This window comes from Conger conger, chromosome 5, assembly GCF_963514075.1.
Source record: "Conger conger chromosome 5, fConCon1.1, whole genome shotgun sequence".
Lineage (NCBI taxonomy): Eukaryota > Metazoa > Chordata > Actinopteri > Anguilliformes > Congridae > Conger > Conger conger.
Window position 1 is genome coordinate 61,609,535 of NC_083764.1, and position 19,128 is coordinate 61,628,662.

The 19,128-nt window shown below is 41.2% G+C and overlaps 1 protein-coding gene across 1 annotated transcript in view; it reads left to right on the top strand.

Moving 5' to 3' along the window:
• Window positions 1–16,227, top strand: part of LOC133129606 (uncharacterized) — a 39,084-nt gene extending 22,857 nt beyond the window's left edge. Inside the window, exons 11-25 of the mRNA XM_061243805.1 lie at window positions 376–526; window positions 2,216–2,352; window positions 3,139–3,250; window positions 4,188–4,251; window positions 4,407–4,613; window positions 4,795–4,940; window positions 5,671–5,789; window positions 9,648–9,772; window positions 9,981–10,078; window positions 12,034–12,161; window positions 13,335–13,459; window positions 13,603–13,748; window positions 14,648–14,750; window positions 15,210–15,352; window positions 15,462–16,227. Of these exons, the coding sequence (XP_061099789.1) occupies window positions 376–526; window positions 2,216–2,352; window positions 3,139–3,250; window positions 4,188–4,251; window positions 4,407–4,613; window positions 4,795–4,940; window positions 5,671–5,789; window positions 9,648–9,772; window positions 9,981–10,078; window positions 12,034–12,161; window positions 13,335–13,459; window positions 13,603–13,748; window positions 14,648–14,750; window positions 15,210–15,352; window positions 15,462–15,585 (1,928 nt within the window). The 3' untranslated portion in view covers window positions 15,586–16,227. The remainder of the gene's footprint in view (window positions 1–375; window positions 527–2,215; window positions 2,353–3,138; window positions 3,251–4,187; window positions 4,252–4,406; window positions 4,614–4,794; window positions 4,941–5,670; window positions 5,790–9,647; window positions 9,773–9,980; window positions 10,079–12,033; window positions 12,162–13,334; window positions 13,460–13,602; window positions 13,749–14,647; window positions 14,751–15,209; window positions 15,353–15,461) is intronic.
• The last annotated feature ends 2,901 nt before the right edge of the window (window positions 16,228–19,128 follow it).

A 19,128-nucleotide genomic window follows, 5' to 3' on the forward strand; every position in this document is an offset into this window, starting at 1 on the left:
TGACTCCAGTCGATCTCCAGTGGCCAGCTGCAAATCTCCTAGGAAAAGTTTTAAAGAGTATCCATGTCTAATAACCAAGGAAATCTTTCCCCATACATACGGAATATGTAACAGGGTGAACAGAAAGTCTTATAGAGCATCCATGTATAATGACCAAGGGGATCTTTCCCTGTACATATGGATTATGTAACAGGGTGAACAGAAAGTCTTGATATGAAAGAGAACATTAATTCTGATGTGAACATCAGATACATGCATTTCTTATGTAATAGTTGTTATTAATAAAGCACAGTTACATTTATTTCAAATTGCCCAAATATTTTATGAATTGTCGTTCACTCTTTAGACATCTTATGTAAACGTTGTTGTTCTAAGATGAACAAAGAATTCCAAATTGCACTGAAGACAGCCTAAAGGAAACATCACTCCAGAGGGCCAGAAATATTGAGAAGATTTTACTGAGCCTTCCTCGCCAGACTCAGTACTTTCACCAGTGGATCGCCTATGATTGTGGTCATGGTCACAAGTAAGATTTCAGTTTCCTTTGATTGTGTCTATGATTGTGGTTACAAGTAAGATGTGTTCAGGATACTAGTATGTGAAGGGGGGAGGGGTTGGGAGCTGACAACATCTCACTCACAAGAAACAAACATTGGTTTCTTTTGTTTACTTTACATCAGATATGCCACTTAAAAGATTTTAAATGCATCTTTTATGTTCTTTCGTTATGGCTTTGCCAGCTGGCCTTTTGTGAACCAAAAAACATGTGCATAAGTACTGTACTTGAAATAGTCTATGAAATGTCTCAAGATTAGTGTCCCAGACTAGTGTACAGTGGGGTGCAAAAATATTGCCACCTCTGGTTTAAATGTCTGTTACAATTAATCTGTATGTGTTCGAAAGCAAACCTAAATTGTACAGAGTTAAACATGAGACCTTTCTGCAAATTCTAAAGCAAGATTGCTTTTTATTTTAATTTTTCACTGTTTATAAAATGTAAAAAAAGGAAAAGGGCCCTGTCCAAAAGTTTGGGAACCCTTTTGGATTATTCTTTGTTACTTTTTGATTACCCAGGCCCAGACCCAGGTGATTTACTCGTTAGGGCTTCAATTAGTCAGATGAGTATAACTCCATGCCTTCTAAAGTATCCAACTGCAGCGGCTGTTCTGTCTGGTGTTGAGAACTATTAGGTTCCTCTAAACAGTTTTCCAAGGACTTCAGAATGAAGATGGTTCATTTCCACCTAGAAGGAGAAGGCTACAAAAACTACCTAGTTCCACTATCATTATTAGAAAATGGAAGATAATTGGAATAGTTGAAGTCAAGGCAAGGTCTGGAAGTATAAGTAAGATTTCAGATAGAATGGCCTGAAACTTGGTGAGAAATGCTCAGAAGAACCCACACACAATACATTGCACTTTAAACAACAAAGACCTACATGGCAGAGTTGCCACAAAGAATGACCTCAACACAAAATAAGAGACTGATGAATACAAAAGAAAACATTGAGAAGCCTGAAGCCTTTTGAAATTATGTGCTTTGGACTGACAAAACCAAAATGTCACTTTTTGGCCAGCACCAAAGAAGATATGTTTGGAGAAAAAAAGGTGAAGCCTTTGTGAGGAAGAACACTCTGCCAGCTGCGATGCATGGAGGTGGATCTATTATGTTTTGGGGTTGTGTGGCAGCTGGGGCCACAGGAAATATTGTGCGAATGGAAAGAGGAATGGATTCCACCAAATATCAAGAAATTCTAGATGAAAATGTTCAAAGGTCAGTTCAGACATTGAAGTTGAAGAGAGATTGGGTATTCCCGGAAGACAGTGATCCAAAGCATACCTCAAAATCAACGATGAAGTACCTCCAGCAAAGACGGAGATCTCAAGCATGCCGTACATGCAAAGAGGCCGAAGAATATTTCTAAGCTAGAGGCGTTCTGCCAGGAAGAATAGGGAAAGATTCCAAAAGCAAGAATTGAAAGGCTACAGAAAGCGCTTGAAAACTGTTATAGTTGCCCGAGGAGGAACTACAAAGTACTAAGTGACAGGGTTCCAAAACCTTTTACATTTTTACCATTTAATATTATGAGCATTGATCATGTCTTGTTGCCTGTGTTCAAGGCATACTCTGCGTTTAAGATGGGTGCTGTTTGGAGTTGTGTCTCTATGCGGTTCAGGTTGTCTATATGACTCATGTGTTGAACTGGACATGGTAGCTTTCAGGTCAATCCAGAGAAGACATATGAGGAGATGGCTGATGGGCTGTCAGCGTATTCTCACCTGGAACTGACTCCACCTTTGCAACTGAAGAATTTAGGAATGGAAGGGCCCCGTCTCATTCTCATAGACGAAGGTAGGACGCTGTTAAGATTATACAGTATTCTGGGCTCCAGAATTATTGGCACCCTTAATAAAAATGGAGAAATAAAGTCCAAAATTAATCATGCCTGGTAATGCATAAACGGTAAAAGATACCAACACTGTAAGGGCAGTAATAAAAACATGTAAAACTTCTGGAATGGTTCCAAACCTGCCAGGAAGAGGACACATTACATCACGGTCATTTAGCAGACGCTCTAATCCAGAGCAATGTACAAAAACTATACAATATTTGGTAAGGAAAATGGTGAGGGTGGACCCCAAGGATCAAGCATCTCTGAACACACAACGGCGAAGAACATAGGCTACAGCAGCAGGAGACCAATAAGTAAACAAAATAAGTAAAATACCTAATAAAGTGCTCACTGAGTGTACAGTATAACCATGTGTATTCAAATATGATCTACAATATGGGCTAAACCATGACATTGCATGCATATAACAGAATGTATGAAAGGACTGGGGGGTGATCTGCCCAAGGCAGAAAGCAGAGGTATTGTTATACCAGGCACAAGATTGGCTTACAATCATTTCAGAATAATAAAAATGCGAAGTCCTCTCACTTTGTACATAAGGCCCGACAAGTTTGTATCACCTAATCTATTTTATTAAATTAAGAAAAAAATAATGGTTAGAACAATGTGATCTTAATATTATCATGCAACCTTTCAAAATTCTGGTAAGTCATTAATTATTATTGTACATGTGTATGTGCATCATAAATATGTTTTAATTTATAATTTATTTCCACTCAATTAAGATAACTGTGCAGTTTATCTGAGACAAAACAAAGGACAAGAATCACTGGTCCAGGTTTTTGATTGTCTCGCCGGGAAAGAAAAGGCTGTCGATGTGATTGAACTGGCAAATCGGTAAGTATTTAAAATAACATTTTCCATGTTTAAGCTTACAATGTTTATCTAAACTTGAATGAATTGTTTTGCATATTCTAGCCATCTAATGTTGTAATGCATGTAATTGTAATTATATAATGTAAGTTTATCAATTTCTATATATCCAGTTAAGCAATGGAATTTTAGTTTTGATTTTGATTATTTTTCCGCACCTAATAAAACCAACAGTTAAAAGGGTTACTTGTTATTCACAGTGATTTCACTAATTACCATGTCTTTAACAGCAGAAGAGGTGATTGAGAGAGATTTATTTAATCATGGTCATCCAGTATTTGCACAAGTCATGCAACTACAGACCACAGCTCTGAGTATATGAATCTTTTTAAATCTTTTTGAGCAATTAGGAAGAATAGTTCAAATCTGAATCAAATCAATATTTTTTGTGATCACCCTTCAGCGTTAAAACTGCGTCACTTCTCTGAAATAGCCAATGCTTTTCTGCAGTTCTGTAAGACAATCAGCAGGAACCAAGCATGCATGAACTTGCCACAGTTCTTCTGCAGACTTTGGTTGGCTCCTTCCTTCTGATCTCAGACAGCCTTGAGTTCTTATGTTAAAAGTGGTCAAATGCTCACAGTAATATGTTATTTTTTTCTTTAGGAAATTTGAAATGTGTTCTTTCATTCTAACACACACACAAAAAAACATATATATAATAAAGTCTCGGATGCCTAGACTTCTTCTGCACAACATCCTGCCAACTTGCAAGGATGAGTGGGAGTTTAAGCCTTTTTAGTTCCTGACTTTCTTTTTCACTCCCAATGTGAATATTTCATACTTATTAAAGACACTGCTGGGAAAATTCAGTGCATGGGTGTAACTACATGGATGCATCTTCCCATAGTGTTCACCCATATTTATTTCACTTTCAAGTCATGAAAATGTTTTCTTTTAGACTCAAAGATGCCAGAACAGACCAGACATACAAAATCGGTGGGGTGCCAGAAGAGGCAATAATGGTAAACTCGATGTGCCTGTGTTTCATGTTTTATTATGCTGGTTCGAATGTGACGATGGAGGTATAAATGCTAATGACATAATTCCATCTTCCATACATTTACTACACAAATCAGGAAGATAACAAATATTATATTATTTATTATTGATATTTCAGGTTCTTGTTGATGCAAGCTCTTCAATGGCGGATGTATGCTACGAACAGGATCAGACACGGAGCAGGATGGATGTTGTGAAGCAGCTCTTCCTGGCTTTCATGGCAAGGACCAGCGCATACTCATTTCATCATATCATTGGTCTGGTTAAGTTTGGAGGATGCTGCCTGGAATTTCATGAGTTCACAGAGACTGTTGGAGTTTTTCAGGTAATCTTTTTCTGTGAATTGTAATTTCATTCACAATGATTTCAAAACATTTAGAATGAATGCACAATTTTTGCCATTGTATTAGACCTGCGAAATGGCATTGAGATTGGTTTGAAAAGGCTGAGATTTAATTGCATTCCATTTACGTGTATTAAATCTTGTATTATCTTTGGTACCTCAGAGGTATGTCAACAGTCTTGAAGCCTGTGGATGCACTCCCCTGTACGATGCCTTGAATCTTGGAATTTCCAAGCTGAGCGATGTCAAGAAGAAATTTCCAGACTGCAGACTCCGCATGCTGTGCCTCAGTGATGGGAATGATGAAGGGTAAATTCCCATTCATGCTTTCAATGAAATGAAGCAAGCCAGCTAATATTGTGGCAAGCTAGCTAATATTGTGGCAAGCTAGCTAATATTGTGGCAAGCTTGCTATTATGTGGCAAGCCAGCTAATATTGTGGCAAGCTAGCTAATATTGTGGCAAGCTTGCTATTATTGTGGCAAGCTAGCTAATATTGTGGCAAGCTTGCTATTATTGTGGCAAGCTAGGTAATGTTAGCTCTCCAGATTATGTAAACTAGCAAGCTTGCTGCACTCACTGAGCACTTTATTAGAAACACCTGGACACCTACATATTCATGCGATTATCTAAACAGCCAATCGTGTGGTAGCAGTGCAGTGCATAAAATCATGCAGATATGGGTCAAGAGCTTCAGATAATGTTCACATCAACCATCAGAATGGGGGAAAAATGTGATCTTAGGTATTTCGACCGTGGCATGATTGTTGGTGCCTGACCAAACAAAGCTGAGAAGGTGACAGTAACACAAATAACCTCACATTACAACAGTGGCGTGCAGAAGAGCATCTCTGAGCACACAACGCATCAAACCTCTAAATGGATAGGCTACAGCAGCAGAAGACTTAATATGCCAAAAACATCCTATAAATACCTAATAAAGTGCTCACTGAGTGTATGTAGAGCTTGCCTCAAACTATGGCTTAATTAATTTTACATTTTTACATTTAAATTATAACTGTAATTTTCACAATATTAGTTCTAGCCGTGATCCTGTCAAAGTTGCAGTCAGGCTGATTGACGCCCACATTGTAGTGGACACTGTCATCCTTGGAGGAGAGGAAAACAGTGTCCTGCATGGAATCAGCAATGTGACAGGTCAGCAATGTTCTCATTACATTGATAAACTATTTATCTGTTGGCATTTAGTTTATTCACAAATATCACTACTATATACTGTAATTTTGCCTGCTTGAAATGCATACACCGATCAGCCACAACATTAAAACCACATGCTTAAACCAGTTTTTCCATGATTAAAAATGAAAAATACACTGCATTCTACAGTCCCCTCCTAAAGGGGCCAATTCCTTAGTTTTTGCAATACACTGAATACATTTGGGGTTGAGATAAAAATACGATCTAAAAAGATGACACTTTGGTAGAGGTTAATCGTGGTCTCATCAGTCCATACAACTTTGTTCCAATGAGTGGTTTGCATCTTGTGGTATGCCTCTGAATTGCTGCTCTTCTTCGAACGGTTGATTGAGATACCTTCACTGCTACCCTGCGGAGATTATTTCTGAGGTTAATTTCTGAAAATTTGAATGAAAATTTCAAAACGAGATGCTACACTCTCGCTAGCTTACTCAACATGAGTAAATGAAAACTGAAATCACTCCAAGGGTTTAGCCTTTTTGGAAAAAACTAATGAAATTTATGGAGATTTATGGAGGTTTTCATTCCAACCCTAATAAAGCACATCATATTCACCAGCTTGTTGAGCTCCTAATTAGTACATTTTTTACATTTTACATTTTAGTCATTTGGCAGACACTTTTAATCCAAAGCGACTTACAAGTGCATAGGTTCTACCATAAGTCAGAGCATCACATCCAGAAACTAGCAAAATACACAGGAAATGCTGTTCTAAACATAGTTGTGATCAGAAGTGCATTTTTTTTTTTTTGGGGGGGGGGTTAGACAAGGATAGGAATATCAGAAAGGAGGGGCAGGGGAAATCAGGAGGGAGGACTAAGGTAGAGTTTGAAAAGGTGGGTTTTGAGTCTGCGTCGAAATAGGGGGAGGGATTCTGCTGTTCTGACAGTGGTAGGCAAGTCATTCCACCACTGAGGAACCAGAACGGAAAACAGGCGTGAACGTGCAGCTCGACCGCCAGGTGCACGTGGAGAGGGAACCGTAAGGCGACCAGAGCTGGCAGACCGGAGTGGTCTAGCTGGGGAGTAGGGAGTGATCAGGGATTGTATGTAAGGTGGGGCAGTCCCCTTAGCAGCCTGAAATGCCAACACTAGGGCCTTGAAACGGATGCGTGCGGCAATAGGAAGCCAGTGGAGGCCAATGAGAAGCGGGGTGACATGAGCCGACCTGGGCTGACTGGTGATCAGGCGGGCTGCAGCATTCTGGACCAGCTGGAGGGGCTTGATGGCACATGCTGGGAGACCGGCTAGGAGGGAGTTGCAGTAATCCTGGCGGGAAATGACGAGTGCCTGGACTAGGAGCTGGGTGGCTTTCTCAGTCAGGAGATGACGGATACGGCGTATATTATACAGAAAGAACCTGCAGGTTCTGGCAGTGGAGGATACTTGTGGAGCCAGGGTGAGGCAGTTATCAAGAGTCACCCCAAGATTCTTTGCCGTACGGGAGGAGGAAACTACAAAGTCCTCAACAGTCAACGAGAGGTCGATTGACGGAGAGGACTTAGCAGGGATGTAGAGAAGCTCAGTTTTGGCAAGGTTGAGCTTCAGGTGATGGGAAGTCATCCACGCAGAGATATCAGCCAAGCAGGCAGAGATCCGTGTGGTGATTTGGGTGTCGGGGGGGAAGGAAATGAAGAGTTGGGTGTCATCAGCGTAGGAATGATAAGAAAAGCCGTGGGAAGAGATAACAGAACCAAGAGACATGGTGTATAGCGAGAAGAGGAGAGGCCCAAGAACCGAGCCCTGCGGGACTCCAGTTCGTAGGGGTTGAGGGTCGGAGACTGAGCCCCTCCAAGTCACCTGGTAGGAGCGACCAGAGACGTAGGAGGAAAACCAAGCGAGTGCAGAACCTGTGACACCCATCCCAGACAGCGATGAGAGCAGAATCTCATGGTTGACTGTATCGAAGGCGGCTGACAGGTCAAGGAAGATGAGGACAGAGGAGAGGGATTTTGCTTTAGCAGAGTGGAGTGCCTCAGTGACCGCGAGCAGGGCGGTTTCAGTGGAGTGGCCACTCTTGAAGCCAGACTGGTTGGGGTCATGGAGATTGTTCTGGAGAAGATAAGTGGACAGTTGGGAGCAGACCGCCCGTTCCAGAGTTTTAGCGAGAAAGGGAAGAAGAGAGACAGGCCGGTAGTTGTTCAGGGCAGAGGGGTCAAGAGTAGGTTTTTTGAGCAGGGGAGTGACTCTGGCCCTCTTCAGGGAAGAGGGCATGGTACCGGAAGAGAGGGAGGTGTTGATTAGAGAGGAGAGAAAAGGGAGAATGTCATCAGATAGAGATTGTAGGAGGGGAGAGGGGATGGGGTCAAGAGGACAGGTGGTTGGGCGGTGGGAAGTAAGGAGTTTCAGTGTGTCGGCGTCAGAGAGGGGAGAAAAGGAGGTTAGGGAGTTGGGGAGGGTAGGAGGGTCAGCAGGGGTGGAGGGTTGGGAGAAGGAATTGCGAATAGCATCGACCTTCTTTTCAAAGAAGGAGACAAAGTCATCGGGTGTGAGTGATGAGGGGGGTGGGGGGGGAGGGGGGGCCAGAAGAGAGGAGAAAGTTGAAAACAGTTTGCGGGGATTAGAGGCGGCTGCGTTAATTTTCGAGTGAAAGAAGGAAGATTTACCTAGAGAGACAGAGGAATGGAAAGATGATAAGAGGGCATGGAAGGAAGCCATATCACTGGGGAGACAGGACCTTTTCCATTTTCTCTCCGCCGACCGCAGTTCGGTTCGGACAGCTTGTAGAGCATCAGAAAGCCAAGGACTGGGGGGGGAGGCCCGAGCTAGTTTGGTGGTGAGGGGACACAGAGAATCAAAGGAAGATGAGAGTTGAATTAGTAGAATCAGGTGTGTCACATTAGGGTTGAAGTGAAAACATAGAGGATGTTAGATCTCCAGGAACTGGATTGGGCAGACCTGACATAGGGGAACTGCACGAGGGAATCGGTAACATAATGCGGGGTAAACGCAAGACCAGACATAGAGTAAAATGAAACTGCATGCACACAACATGACCTGGGGTTAGCTGGCGGACTGTGAGGATAGATTTGTAAAAACAGGATAGGGTAACAAGGTAACGAGCAAGAGAGCTCCAGAATAGCAGCAAGGCACAGCAATACTGAAAGAGGCGGAGTTACAGGAAAGCGCAGAATTGGGAATCGTTAATATTGTTATTTTACGTGTAAGAATAAATAATTACCCAACCCAAAAAGCGTGGTTAATGCTAGTCAATATATACAACATGAATGTGTTAGCTAAACTCAAGAAACAAACAGTGTTAGAGTTAATTGGTACTAATTATCTACACGCAGATAGACTGCAGCTGGAAATCAGAAAGTGAGGTGAGAAGGAAGTGTTAAACCAGAGTCATGAAAATAGCCAAAGTCATGTTACTCATAGGACGGGGAGTGTTCAGGTAGAAACGGAAGGATGCAATGACCAGACAGTGAACCTATGAATGTAATGAAATCAGACATGAACACAAGTAATGTAAATACGGAAAATAACTAAATACACAAAATAAATCAAAACTGACAATAAACACTAAAGCAGAGGTACAAAAGGGATAGGCAATAATCAATGATCATAATATCAGACAAGAAACGGACATAATTAACCAGGCAATATAATCAGACAGACGGAATCCAGGAACATAACACAAACATTTATTGTGTCATTATTGTGAGTTTACATCTATGTTCATGGGCTATTGTACAGGAGAAATTACAATATAATCTATAGGAAAAAGTATTATATCAGGCTTGCAAAATGTCTGATGTGGGAAACATTATGAAGTAATCAATTTTTCTTTTTACAGGAGGTTGCTGTTTCAAACCAGAGACAGGTAAAGAGGCATTAAAACTCTTTGAAATGGAAACTGTCCTGTCTTTGAAGGGAAGGAAACTGAAGAAAAAACATGTGGCATCCTCTATCAAAGGACTGGTAAGAAACTTATTTTGTCATTGCTGAAATCTTTTTTTTTTCTATTTTAGTATTTAGGGTCTCTTGCAAGCAAAACAGAAATTATAATAAATAAATAAAAAGCCTCCTAATGTTGCACTCTATTCCTGGTGTACATTGAGAAAAGTTTGACTCCATGAAATGATTTGTATTATGACAATATATTCATATTGTATTTTGTTCTTAACAGGCTGATTTGTCTGGCATTTTGCAAAAAAAGGGCTATGACAAGGAACCGGAGGTTTTACTTCCTAAAGAGGTCAATGACAAAGTGACGTTGCCACTAATGTAAGTACTGTAAGATACAGAATACAGAGATAAGATGAGAGATAAGAATAACATGTATAGTGGCATACATCCTGGTTAATTTCACACTGCTCCCTTTCCATTCAGACGTAAGTACGGTATTAAGCTGCCTACATTCGACTATAACTGTCAGGGTTGACCAGGGTTCACCTTCCAGCCAGCAGAGGCCACCAGCACTTCACCCTTCCTTGTCTGTTTTCCTAAAATGTAATATGTAATTATCTGATATAAATGCATTTCCTTTTAGTCATTGGGCCTCATTTATCAAACGTGAGCCGAACGAAATTCACCATAAATAATGTGGGATTCATCAAAGTTTTCGGACTTTCCAAATATTCATTTTCCAAAAGATTTAATTTTGCAGAGACAATTTTGTATTTAATAATAAAAACAAAAGTAACATATTACTGTAAGCAATTGACTACTTTTTACCTAAAAACTTGGTTGGCAAGGAGCCAACCAAAGACAGCAGCATTTTATTTATGGTGGCTAAATTATTTTAATATGCCGATTGGTTATAATTATTCATATAATATAAAAATGCAACAGGATTCAACATCAAATTGGGTGATGTTTCATTCCGGTAATCCTGATTAATTAATGCTTAAGTGGAGTGTAATATAAATTCCATAAAACACGTATGGGACATGGCGTAGCCTACTACGCTTACGAAACCACGAACTATAATGGCGAGTTCAAGTTCAAGCTACACCTGCAAACATCATGGTAGGCTATAGAAGTGGCATGACATGTGGCTGATTTGTTTACGAGTTTTGTTTTTTGCCTCGCGTTTAATGTCAGAGGTTGATGTGAACTGTTTTTTCCAGTCGGAATGAGCTAATTTGTTCATTCTAATATGACGTGAATGCAGCATTTGACTTCGTTCTTATCGTTTTACATTACATTTACAGCGTTATTTGAATATTTGAAGCATGGCCACATAATCACTTGATTTGACGCTTGTGACACCTTCTTCTGGCTCTCTGCAAGGACAGGGAAAACGTAGCTATAGGCTATTGCTGTCACCCAACGGTGAGATTCCAGATAACGACGTCTCCTATGATGTGCCAATGCGTTCCTTCAGCCCAAAATAATCACAACAGGTTTTTGCAAACTAGCTAGCTCGGTAACAAATACAGATACATTTAATAAAAATACATTAAAGAAAAGTTGCCAGAGAAGTTCTAATATGTACACATAATTTAATGGTTGACGGAGCTGAAACGGCTGCCTTGCAGACATCACTGGGAAGGAAAGTGCAGAATGTGAAACCATTTTCTTTTTACCTGTTGCATAGTGCGTGTTTAAACCCGTTTTCCATATGCTATGCATTACTCATGGACAGATAATCATTCGTGAATTGCATTCAAAAGTTTGCAAAGAAAATGTCTTGTAAGCGTATTGGGGCGGGTTTGTGTGTGCACTGTCATGTTGTTTAAATAGCTTGGTACGTACTGGTGTTCACGATGATGTGTATGCTCCAGGACCTGTAGACCTTTTCATATTTAACAAGAAATAAAGACCACCCGCTATATTTTAAAATGCATGGTATCTAAACCTACATCAGTTTCACCCTGCTTCCCTCTGTGGGACTTACATGGTACTGCCTGTGATGAAACTTATGTCAGAATAGATCCCATGCATTTTTAAATATGGCGGCTCTTTATTATTTTAAAAATATGAAACATTCTATAGGTCCTGGCACACTTGTTACGATATAATGATCATGAACACCAGTACGTACCAAGATATTTAAATAACAAAAACATGCACTATTAAGTCTTTATTGACGAGTTTATACAGTTTAAACCATTTTTAATTGTGAAAAAATGTTCACACAGACATTTGTGCACGGATTTCAGAAAATATTGATAAATGTGGGCCACTGTCTAATACATACCTAATAATAATGAATGCAATATTGTCTTATTGTGCAGTGCTTTGAATAATGCACCCAAGCAAACCACAGAAATGAGCAGGGAGAGACGAATTCTGGATGAGCTGAGGAGTCTGCACGTGGATCCCCATCCGTACTGCACAGTGTTTCCCTCTGAGACCGACTTCAGTGAGTAACTAAGCTACGCTAACCACTGGCAAACAATTTAAATGTCCTTCACACACCTGCCCAGCACTATTCCTAGAGATCTGCCATCCTCTACATTTTCATTTCAGCCCAAATTTGACACACCCTTATTTTGTAATATTTAGCAGCTCAACAAGGCCTAGCTGTTCTAGATCAAGATCTCCATGAACAGGGTTGAGCAACTGTAAGCCAGGGGTCCCCAACCTTGTTTCCCAGACAGGGTTAGCTGACTTTTTTTTCTGCTTAAAACCTCACCCTAATTCCGTGATATTGGAAGGTAACAATATTTTCAAATTCTTCTCTTTTGTGTCTTTGCCTTCCTGCCTGTGGTTGGGATCAAACAAAATGAGTAAATCAGCAACTTCGACATACTCATACACTGCTCTTCACATCATATTCCAAACGAGTGACACGCAGAAGTAGAAAAGGTGTGGTCGTTGTTCATGAAAATATCCCATAAAAATTGATATTTAATGAAAGGAAAAACCCAACTGGTGGCGGCACGGATGGTGCAGTGGGTAGCACTGCCGCCTTACAGCAAGGAGGTCCTGGGTTCGAATCCCAGTCGGCCGGGGCCTCTCTGTGTGGAGTTTACATGTTCTCCCTGTGTCTGTGTGGGTTTCCTTCGGGTACTCCGGTTTCCTCCCACAGTCCAAAGACATGCAAGACATGCAAGACATGCAAGACATGCAGGATAGGCTGATTGGAGAGTCTAAATTGCCTGTGCCTGTGCCTGTGCCTGTGCCTGTGCCTGTGCCTGTGGGTGTGAGTGTGTGAGTGAGTGAATGGTGTGTGTGCCCTGCGATGGACTGGCGACCTGTCCAGGGTGTATTCCTGCCTTTCGCCCAATGTATGCTGGGATAGGCTCCAACCCCCCTGCAACCCCGTTCATGATAAGCGGGTTAGGATAATGAATTCATGAATTAATGAAAAACCCAACTGTTGAAAGAACAGTCAAATCCTGTACATTTGACCATAAACAGTTATTTTTACTGCATACTGTTGGTGCAGATAATTGTTTTATTGGAACCCTATTAGTTTATCTTTCATTTCATTTCACACACACATGCACGCACGCACACACATTCATATTCCAAAATATCACCTTGCCAACTCAGAAGTTGTACATCAGAAGTTCTCTCATTTCCCTTTCAGGTTTCTGGAAGATTCTGATGTCAGGGCCTCCTGATACACCATATGAAAAAGGAAATTTTGAGCTCTACTGCCAATTTGGGGCAGATTACCCCCTCAAACCCCCTCAAGTGCGTTTCCTCACTCCTGTATCCTTCCCCAGAGACTGACTCAGTCATGTTACAATTTTCTGACAACATTTTAGCTATCCATGAATTAACCAATAATAAAATATTTTCCATGTGTTCCACCTGCAAATGCAAGTAATTTCCTTAAGGTAAAAATACTGTAGATCCACCACTGCAATGTGAACAGTATCGGACGTATCTGTCACAATATATTTGATGGGAACTACTCTGCAAACGTAACAATGAAAGAGATTCTGGATTCAGTGTTCGGACTCCTGATCGCAGCTGAGCCGGATGATCCTTTGGACAGGTAAACTACTCAGGTGTATGTATCAGCCTCTCAGCCTGAATCACGGTCTCCTCCCCTGGAGCAGGGTTAAGGGCCTTGTTCAAGGGCCCAACGACTGCACGGATCTTATTGTGGCCACACTGGGGATCGAACCACCGACCTTGCAGGTCCCAGTCATTTACCTTAACCACTATGCTACAGGCCGCCCTGTTCATATTTCCCACCTGATGTATAATTGTCGCCCTCTGTGTATTTAAACCCTGGTCTCGGTTGTATTCTTTGTCAGAAAGTTGATCTATATTCAGAGCCGATTTCTTGTAAGCCTGTTTATTTGAGATTCCCGAGACACCCTTTGCCTAATTACGAGTTTGCCTTATCCCTTCTGTTTTGTCTGCCTGATTGATTTCTGGTTTTTGGACTTTCTTATTTTTTTCTTTGACTACTCACCTGCCTTGCCCTTGTTTGTACCACACATTTTTGATATTCTGGATTTTCAACCCTGGACTATTTTATTACCATTCTTTGGCATCTTGATTTTGTCTCTGATTATCTGTCTTTTGATTGTGGCCTGAATAAACAACCATTTCTCCTGATCTGCATTTGGGTTTCCTGAGCAGAACACTCAGACCTAGTTTTTGTACCCTTTGCATTTAACATGCTGGGTTTAGACCCTTAAAGAAACAATCACAATTACTAGTCTAATGAACAGGCTCAAATCCCAATTATTGAGTTGTCTCTTGTTCTCTTGCATGCATCATTTACAGAATTTTAGTTTCAACTAAGTAAGCCTTTTATTTTTGTGTTTTTGTAAATTGTTTTTTTAATCAAAAAATGTAAAATAGCATTTGAGGAATTGAAGGCCAGAGGGCCCATTACAGCACTCACGGTGAACCTTAAATCCATTCTTGTATCTCTCGCAGTGTCGTAGCTGAGGAGTTCCTGTCCAATCCACAGGCTTATGTGAAACAAGCTGAAAAGACCACTGTAGAAGCAGCAGGTACATCGTTGGAAGACATGGAGAAGGTTAGCGTGACGTATAGTATCCCGAACCTTGTGACGTTAAAAAGCTGTAAGCTGTGTTATCGCAAGCCAAAAGCACATTTACCTCTCCTGTTATGTTTGGGTCAAATATAATCATGGCAAGGACTGTGTAATCAATGAGTTTCTGCAAAACTTGTTTTGAAAACAAGGGCGTATCATGTAAGTAAAGTGTGTATGGACTTTGCAATTTTTTGTTTTCAATTTCATGGTTGTAGATGGCTGACTGGGTGGTGAGGTAAAATACAACTGGAGGCTAAAATATTGCTTATGGTAAATAGGCGGTGGTTAAACTATACCAGGTCAAAATTGACTGGGGAACATAACTAATCCACAAACATGACGGGATGGCGAAGGGTAGCTCTTCAACACAATGTGAAAGTTCTGATTATTACTTGTATCTAGTAGAACCGGAATTACAATTAATGTTTATTTTCCTTACAGAAATTGGTGGCTGAATCTTTGAACAAAGTCCAAATTCCTCGTCATTTAATTTGCCAGCTCTCAGGAAAGATGTTTATTGATCCAGTGTCAACCAAATACGGAGATGTCTATGAAAGGAAATGCATAGAAAAGGAACTGATAAAGTAAGTCACCAGTATTTCACCTTGATACAGTATTTAAGTTTGTGTATTAAGTGTATGCTTGACAAAAAATTATTTAGTGCTGTAGTTTTACCTCTCTCTCCTTCCACAGGAAACAGGAAGATCCATTTAACAAAAAGCCTCTGGAAAAAACTGACCTGAAGCCAAACAGAAAAATGAAAGCTATGGTAAAGGAGCACCGGAGCCATGAAATTTCACAGCCTCTTTCTAATTGAATAAGTGTTTGGACTGTTGGGGGGGCTCATCCTGATGGACCCCACAGTTACAGGCATTGTAAATGATGAAAACCAAAAAATATCTACCACAGGAATCATCACTGTCTTATGCCCTCAAGGTCTACAGTATGACATGTCCTGATTTATCATACTATGCACTATAAGTAAGACCCCTTTGAGTAGTTCAAAATGAGTACACTATCGACATTTTTCCTATTTGTTTATTATTAAAGAATCTGTATCTATCTATGCTTGATTGGCAACATTAATTTAGCTTTGATTAGCTCAATTGTGAACAAAACAATTGTTTTTAGAGTGATTCGCAAATACTGCCTTCTCTGTGATGACTCATTCAGGGCTTCTGTTGTGTTTTTAGCAGATGCCATATTACATCTTTTCTGACTGGGCTTCTTTTAGGGATTTTTATTTTGACCAGTTGTCCTTTTCTGCTAATAAATATACTGAATAACATATTTTTGTTAGGAATTAAAATATAGTTGTCAATAGTTAATGGAAGAATAGACATACAGACATACCATCAACTGTGAAAATGAAAATGTGATTTTATCTTTTCTGAGCTGCATATTTCACAGCAATGAATTTGTAAAGCACAAATTGCAATAAATTAAAGTCTTTCAATATCTTTATGTGATCTTGATGTTTGTTTTCTAATAGTTCCATGGTGAAAATCACACATTTGTCAGTACTGTAAATGTACTGTACATTAAATTACATTACATTGTTGGCATTTGGCAGACGCTCTTATCCAGAGCGACATACAGTAGATTAGACTAAGCAGGAGACAATCCTCCCCTGGAGCAATGCAGGGTTAAGGGCATTGCTCAAGGGCCCAACGGCTGCGTGGATCTTATTGTGGCTACACCGGGATTAGAACCACCGACCTTGCATGTCCCAATCCTTTACCTTAACCACTATGCTACAGACCGCCCCATACGCCCATTTTTTACGAATGTAGTCTGTCGCTTTAATATCCCAGTTATACCAACATCACAATGAACTGGCACTGTGGTTCATTGTGTCTCCTAAGAAGAGGCTCTGGGTTTCAGTCCTGTCTGCCTCTCTGCATTGAGCTTGCAGGCTTTTATGGATTTCCTGCAGGTGCTTCAAGTAGGCTGCAAAAGAGGCGTCTACCTCAATGTGACGACCCTGGGTTTCTGGGTCAGTGGTTTTCCAAGGTCCATCCATCCATTCATCATCTCCATTCATTATCTTAACCCACTTATCCTGAACAGGGTCGCTGGAGCCTATCCCAGCATACATTGGGCGAAAGGCAGGAATACACCTTGGACAGGTCGCCAGTCCATCGCAGGGCACACACGCCATTCACTCACATACACACTCATACACTCATACACACGGCCAATCAGCCTAACCTGTATGTCTTTGGACTGAGGGAGGAAACTGGAGTACCTGGAGGAAACCCACGCAGACACAGGGAGAACATGCAAACTCCGCACAGAGAGGCCCCGGCCGACTGGGATTCAAACCCAGGACCTCCTTGCTGTGAGGTGGCAGTGCTACTCACTGCACCATCTGTGCTGCCCTGGTTTTCCAAGGTGAAGTTTTCAATGTCTCGCGACGTGTACGTGTGCATTGCAGTTTTTCCATTGCCACGGTTAGTGCTTTCTGGCAGCCATATTCACGCTTTTGGCTTGCGTCTCATTGAAGCTCATGCTGAGAAACAGCAGCACAGTGAAAGTCTGCTTTTCATGACCACTCAGTGATTGCACAAAATTGTGATGTCAGGTGTTCAATTACTTTTAAAATTTAGTTTTTATTTCATTTCAAGAAATGGGGGAAAGGTATATAGTTATACAAAATGCATAACTGCTTACCAGTGGCAATAAAAAAACCAGTCAGGTCCAGCGTATGAGTGTTGGGCTTCTGGTGATTTTCAGACAGAGGGAGGGCTGGGGTGGCTTGGGAGTAATGGGGGTGGGGGTTAGGGGGGCATTGGGGTTGGGCAGTGGGCAGAGGGGTGGATGGGTTGGGGAGTGACTGTATATGGGGTATATGGGCAGAATCCTGCTGAATCATCAGTCCTGGCTGCCACAAGCCACACACCCCCCCCCCCCCCCCCCCCCCACTGTCCTTCTGCCCAGCTGGTCAGGGCAGATGAGATGACCCAGATCTACTGTTCCCCTCCATGCTTTCCCCTGAATAAAGTAAAACATACAGCAGGACAGCAGTCTGACAGCAATGTCATTGGTCTGCATTCTTGCATGGTACAATCAATGAAGCAATCAGCTGAACTGCCTTTTCTAAGTAACATAAAAATGACTTATTATATTTACCCATGAAGGTTTAGAGCCAGGACCGTCCTGACTGGCAGGACTGCATATTTAACATTCAGAAAATTCTTGAAAGAAATACTTTCATTTTTCGGCTGATATAAAATGTAAGTAATTTCCTTGTACAGGTTTCAATCACATGCTTTACTAGAAATAGTTCCACAGTAAGCAATAAAGTATGAATACATACACACACTGAGGTCTTTGCAAGGTATTTATTAGACTTATTTTTCAGACTTAATGGTCTCCGGGTGCTGTAGCCTATCCACTTAGAGGAATGATGCATTCAGAGATGCACTTCTGCATATCCCTTCCGCCCAGCTGATCTACACACACACACACACACACACACACACACACACACACCCAGTTAACACCAGATGAATCAACACTAATTTGAGAAAATGATTGACTGTGTATAGTTACTCGTACAGTTTGTATTCTAGTCTGTGCTATATTCAACAGACAACGTACGTACAGTTGATAACTAACTAAGCAGGATACAATCCTCCCCTGGAGCAATGCAGGGTTAAGGTCCTTGCTCAAGGGCCAACAGCTGTGCAGATCTTATTGCAGCTACACTAGGATTAGAACCACAAACCTCGCGGGTCCCAGTCATTTACCTTAACCACTATGCTGCAGGCCGCCCTAAGTTCAAGTTGAACTAGTTAAGTTCAACTGCTCTTCTGTTCTAACAATTCAACAAAAGGAACTGCAAATGTCCACCAGTAGTGTGGCTCTATATGATTACTATTTATTTGTATAGACACGGACGTGCCTGTGGCCTGTATAGTGTACAATGGTACACTTAGATAAATGAACGTGCCCTTTTACACAAGAAGGGATACAAAGCATTACACACATTTTCTAAAAGCTGGAAAAGGATAAAATGAAACATTCGAGGCAAAGGCACCAGCAATGGTCTTTTTGATTAACATTGAATTAAATCAGCTCTTTTGATTAACTGAGAACACACTGAGAGAGTCTGCCCACCACAATTGTACAGAGTGGTTATCTGAGTTACCGTAGCCTTCCTGTGAGCTCGAACCAGTCTGGTCATTCTCTGTTGACCTCATTCATCAACAAGGCCTTTCCGTCCGCACAACTGCCGCTCACTGGATGTTTTTTGTTTTTTCGGAGTAAACTCTAGAGGCTGCTGAGCGTGAAAATCCCAGGAGATCAGCAGTCACAGAAAAATACTCAAACCAGCCCATCTGGCACCAACAATCAT